Here is a 5,694-nt window from a genome sequence, read left to right as displayed (position 1 = left end):
ATGGCAACGTACTTGGCGGTAACACATGAGCATACGTGTCTTGTTTTGTTTCTGGTAATCCTTTGAAGAAAACGCCACAGCGCAGGATCACGGTGGCAGGCAGGGAGCCAGAATAGCCTGATGTTCTGTCGAAGGGTGAGGCAGATGAGGGTACGTGACTAAACATCTTGCTTCCTCTTTTCCAACGTCACATGGACTTGCACAAACATATCCTGCTTTGTGTCTGCAGGTTTCAGACGCATTGCCTCACCCAAAGCCTGAGGCTAAGCTGCAATGAGTTGGAATGAGACCAGATGAGAGGGAGGAATGAACTACTGGGACAACTCCTCCACTTCAAAAAGCCTCTCCACTTTTACTTCAGGGGATTTTGGCTGAGGTTATGCCACATGACCTGTTTCTAATAACATTTCTTTCTTTTTGCCTTTCTGTAAAACATGCCACACTAGAGTGGAGTCATTAATCTTGTTAAATCTTTCATACTAATATCTGTTGAGCTGCTTTGACTGCTAAAGTCGCTTGAAATGAGTCTGAATCGCTAATTCACTCCAGTGCCATTTCATTTCATTTCAGCAGTGGCAGATTTGGACTGCTCCGTGCACAAGAATATTAAAAAAAAAATATATATATATATATATATATATATGTGGGCACAGCTACAGCAGGCTATATTCATGCTGTAACCCCAATCCATTCAAGTTCACAACACACTGGCTGGAAATCCCCACCTCATGACTGAGCTTCCTGGTTACTGGCTGGTGGAGGCGCCTTTTTTTCTTCTTCTTCTCCTCTCCCTCTCTCATTCTTTTCTTTAAACATTAACAAGCCAGGAAAATATTATCTAATCATAACTAAAAGGCTAACAGTGTACATCCTGAATTCACCCTGGTGAGCTGGCACAAATAAAAGAGAGAAAATGCGGGCTGTAAAGTCGCTCCAATAAGCCTGTAAATTGTGCCCATGTGCTACAATAACACATTTTTGAGACCCTCTGTATAAATATAAGATCTGCCATTGGATTACAATTGCTGTTTTTCTCAGGGTCGACCCACCTCATTCAGTGCACAGTAGTAGTAGCAGCAGCTCACTGCGTCGAGGCGCGGTGCATTGAGAAAAACAAGCTGCAGCCTGAACCGGATAATGCTCTGAATTTAGGACAAAGCAGCAACCGGAGGAGCTTGAAAGTCGCTTTTTTTTTTATTATCCCCTGGCGGTCTGTTGCTAACCTACAGCCATATTTCTTTTAGCAGCGTGCAGGCTGGTACCGGTGGACCTATTTTTTTTGCAGGTTTGATGATAATAATAACAGTAGCGTGGGTTATTCCGGAGTCGGAGGTGAAGCTGAACTGGGTGCCTTTTTTGTTGGCAGAAGCTCAGGTGATTAAGTTAAAATATTAAAAAAGGGAGAGAGAGAGAAAAGTGGTGAGTGACAAGAGGCTGCAGTAAAGTGGGGGGAGAGGTGGTGGTGGTGGTAGTGATGGTGGTGGAGGGGGGGTGGAGGGGTCTGTCGAAGAAATCAAGTCAATAGAAACTGAAGTGGATGTAGGCGCTTAGTGCTGTGACGTCACTTTCTACATTGAGCCAGTAGTAGAGGAGAGTCAGTGGAGATAGATAGAGGAGCGCCGTAGTAAAGTACACACCGTCATGAACTTCTCCCTCTAAAACTTCAACCTTGTTGCTCTAGAAGTCGGAGAGAGGACGAGATTACATTTTTTTGTTGTTGTTCGACTAACGGAAATTGCTCTTTATTCGCTTTCTTTTTGCGGGGGAGTTCGGGAGGAAGGAAAAAAAACAAGAGAGAGCGGGGGAAGAAGGCAACATTTTGGGTTTCTTTTCGGGGGGTCGACGACGAGCGCTATGTCGTCCGCGGCGGTCGCTGCTTCTTCCAGGAGGCAGTCGTGTTATTTATGCGACTTGCCCCGCATGCCTTGGGCCATGATCTGGGATTTTACCGAGCCCGTCTGCAGGGGATGTGTCAACTACGAAGGAGCAGACCGCATTGAGTTTGTCATCGAGACGGCCCGACAGCTTAAAAGGGCTCACGGTTTTCAGGAGGGCAGGTCTCCCGGGCCGGGGAAGTCGCAGCTCTCCGGGAAGGAGATCCAGGCGATCAACCACGCTGCGGGGGGAGATCCGGGCTCCCGGCCGCCGCAGCCTCTGGACCGCTACCCTCTGTCCGACCGCCCGCCCAGGCTGGGTCCAGAGTATCAGCCTAGAGGGCAGACAAACGGCATCCAGCTCCCTAATGGATTTCCTAAGCCTGACGAGCCACCAGAGCTGAACCGCCAGAGCCCCAACCCGCGCAGGAATAACACGGTGCCCCCGAATTTAGTGCCTTTGCCTAACGGGGGCTTGACCCCGGGGCATGCCGTCAACGGCAGGAACCCGATCGGGCTTTCCTCCACTCTGGCGGGCGGTAGTCCCGCCGACATGGGCAAGAGACCCGCCTCGGTCTCCAGCACCGAGCACGACAGAGAGCTGAAGGAGAAGCACAGACCCGACAGTCTCACGCCGGAGATCTCGGAGAGCCACAAAAACAGGGCAGACCCGGACTGGATGGGCAAAGGCAAAACGGTGAGGGACCTGATGGCTCTGCACACCACGTTCGAGACCAGGTACAAGAAGGACCATGTGCCCATGCCACAAAGAGCTATGGTCTATGAGCCCGGCCCCACTCTTTCCAAGTCAGGTGAGCATTAAAAGGCAGGAATATTTTATCTATACTGTGCATTTTTAAAATTGTAATTTTTATTACCGATTTATTAATTTTCCACCCAGGAATGTGTCAAGATGGTAAAAATGGTATTTATAAAGCCATGCCCTAATATTATAAGGGCTATAAATAAATTTTTTGAATCCTTTGCTGTGTTTGTTATTGTTTTGTAGCCTGTGGTGCAGCACGAATTGGCAAAATTCACATCTCCCTTTCAGGCTAATTGTTGATCCTTGTATGAGCTGTGCAACTCAACTGCTCTGTTTAACCCTTTCCTACCTCCAGACAGAGGAAAACATCCCCGGGGGAGCAACAAGAGAAAAGCATCACCTGAACCGGAGGGAGAGGCGACAGCTGCCAAGCTCAACGGAGAGGGACAGCAGTGGTTACCACCACCTACTGACGGACTGAAAATGCCTCCAGTTCCCCCGCCAAGCTTCGCCTCTCCCCCTTCCACAATATCCCCTCACTCCCGCACCACCCCACCGGAGGCAGCTCAGAATGGTCAGTCCCCCATGGCGGCGCTCATCATGGCTGCAGACAACGCAGGTGGGAACAGCTCTCCCAAGGACGCCAACCAAGTCCACTCCACCACCCGGAGGAACAGCAGCAGTCCCCTGTCGCCGTCCTCCATTAATCAGAGGAGGCTGGCGCAGAGAGAGGCGCCGAGTGCAGGCACCCCCCATGTGCCAGGCATGGACCAAGTGCACCCCCCACAAAGCATTCCGGACTCCTCTGTACCCAGCAGCATACCTCTGTGCTGCACGCTGTGCCACGAGCGTTTGGAGGACACACACTTTGTTCAGTGCCCGTCTGTGCCCTCTCACAAGTTCTGCTTCCCATGCTCAAGGGAAAGCATAAAGCAGCAAGGCGCCACGGGTGAAGTGTACTGTCCAAGTGGAGAGAAATGCCCCCTGGTTGGCTCGAACGTACCATGGGCTTTCATGCAAGGAGAAATCGCCACCATCCTTGCAGGAGATGTCAAAGTAAAAAAGGAGAGGGACCCTTGATTTTTTTCTTTTTTTTTTGTCTGAACACTTCTTTGGGGAGGGGAAGCAAAAAAATATGAGTATAAATATATAAATATCACATACATACCATTCAAACAAACTAACGGACTTGTACATATTGGACCCAAGGGAAGAGTATACTTCGTAAAACATGGTTGTATAATTTTTGATTTTTGAATACATTGTGTTTCTATATTTTTGAAGATAAAGGTATGTACTCATTATAATGAACTACGTTCCTCTTTGTTGATGTTTAACAAAAAATTCTTGATGTACTTCTAGGTCTGGTGGCAGTTCCTGTTTAACGTAGAATGTGACTAATGCTACTCTACGAGCACTTGGCAAAACTAAAAATGCTTTTAGCTGTACTTGTATGCACTTGTTTAAAAATTGCCAAATACAATTTCTGATCTTGTATGAACATATTGTCTGAGCTTGCTTCATTTTGAGTGAATAAGTGACACAAGGGGCTGTGGACAGATGACGAGATAGCGCTCTCGGCTCTGACATGCAGGCTTGTTGTTGTGACGGCTCAGGAGACTTGATTTACGCTGCACACAACACAACACAGCACAACATGAGCAGGCTACTGTTTCAAGCTGCAGGACGGAAGAGCCTTTTTTTTTCTGTCTCTCTTTATGCACACATGTCTTATGTGATTCATGGAGAAGCTTGGCTGGGAAAAAAACAAGAAAAAAGAAAAAAAATACAAGACACACTGTCCTCGACTTTTGTGCATCGCTGTAACTGATTGCAGAACTAGGTGCCAAGTCATGTTCAGTCAGCTGGAATCTGTCGAGTCAGTAATGAAAACGTGCATGAATGTCAACATGATACAATAGTACAAACCACGCCGTGTGACCGCAAATTTGGACTTTTCCTGAAAATAACCACCCTTGGGGTTTTTTTCTGGTGACGTGTATTTTCCAAGCTTGTATGCAGATTGTGTCTGACGTCACAAAGGTGTTTGGCTTTTTTTGTTTTATTACACATATAACTTATCTCTCTCTCTCTCTCCCTATATATATATATGTGTAAGGAGAGAGAATTTTTTTATTAAAAAACATACTTTTGGTTTAGTCTGCAGATGACAAACTCCAGATAATGAATAAAATCAGCTTCACAAACCAACTCCAAGCATACGTTAGGTACAATTAGCACTGCAGCAACACACTGTTTGCTTTCGGTTTTAGCCTTTTGTGTCACACTGAACATGCACTCATAATGCAGCACCCTTCCCCACGCTGAGAACGGAGTAAACATCCACGCTGCCTTACATGCCAGCCTCGCTCTGTATGCCTTCAAATGTAAATGCAACTGCTGCTGCAATTTCTTTGACAGTGGAGTCACACACAAACGTGCACAAAACCCCCTACAAACTCTTGTATCGCTAATGGCAGCCCTTACTGGTCTCTACAAGCATTGAGGAGCTTACAGTGGGCCATTAAGTGACAAACTGCAGCTACTGTATGTCTAGATGAAAAGCAATCCTGAGACTATTTTTGCTCTCTCTCAGACAAAGAGCTCCCGAGTAGCTGACCACACAGACCCAGACATGGAGGATGATATCTAGCAGAAAGGAGGGCTTGGTGTTAGCAGGCAGTTGCGTAATTATTTTCAGACGTAATCTGCTTCTTGCTAGCTCCCTGATTTTTCAAACAGAGCACACAATCCAAAAGCAGATTGTTTTTTTTCTTCTTCTTCATTAAAGGCCCACAAACTGCTCTGACATTGTTGCTTTACTGTTCACCGTGGTGCCCATGAATCTGCTATTCAGCCGGGGATTTACTGACCTTCTTGCTCTGGCAGACATGTTTAAGATGGTATTTTTGGAAGGCACCTGAAAGCTGTGATTACCCGCTTCTTTAACAGGCTGCATGGTGTCCCCGATTAACTGATTGATTCATGATGTTGAATGAAAACACAGCCTTTGCACTCGCCCATTTAGCCGACTAAGAATAGCAGGTATAATTA

The 5,694-nt window shown here is 46.9% G+C and overlaps 1 protein-coding gene across 1 annotated transcript; it reads left to right on the top strand.

The window, feature by feature from the left end:
- Positions 1 to 1,573: 1,573 nt before the first annotated feature.
- irf2bp2a (interferon regulatory factor 2 binding protein 2a) lies at positions 1,574 to 4,141 on the top strand. The gene is made up of 2 exons (XM_085428584.1): positions 1,574 to 2,686; positions 2,996 to 4,141. The coding sequence occupies exons 1-2, from the start codon at positions 1,855 to 1,857 to the stop codon at positions 3,718 to 3,720; spliced, it is 1,557 nt and encodes a 518-aa protein (XP_085284710.1). The 5' UTR covers positions 1,574 to 1,854; the 3' UTR covers positions 3,721 to 4,141.
- The last annotated feature ends 1,553 nt before the right edge of the window (positions 4,142 to 5,694 follow it).

Source organism: Rhamphochromis longiceps, linkage group LG13 (assembly GCF_057381845.1).
Source record: "Rhamphochromis longiceps isolate RC_006_pf linkage group LG13, R_longiceps_female_GT1.1, whole genome shotgun sequence".
Lineage (NCBI taxonomy): Eukaryota > Metazoa > Chordata > Actinopteri > Cichliformes > Cichlidae > Rhamphochromis > Rhamphochromis longiceps.
The sequence above is the reverse complement of the archived record's forward strand: the minus strand, read 5'-3'. Positions and strand labels throughout refer to the sequence as shown.

Bases quoted from the DNA above. Each gene is read 5' to 3' on its own strand.
- irf2bp2a (XM_085428584.1), top strand. From the start codon at position 1,855: ATGTCGTCCGCGGCGGTCGCTGCTTCTTCCAGGAGGCAGTCGTGTTAT. The intron at 2,687-2,995 runs GTGAGCATTAAA...TCCTACCTCCAG, and splicing joins CCCCACTCTTTCCAAGTCAG to ACAGAGGAAAACATCCCCGG.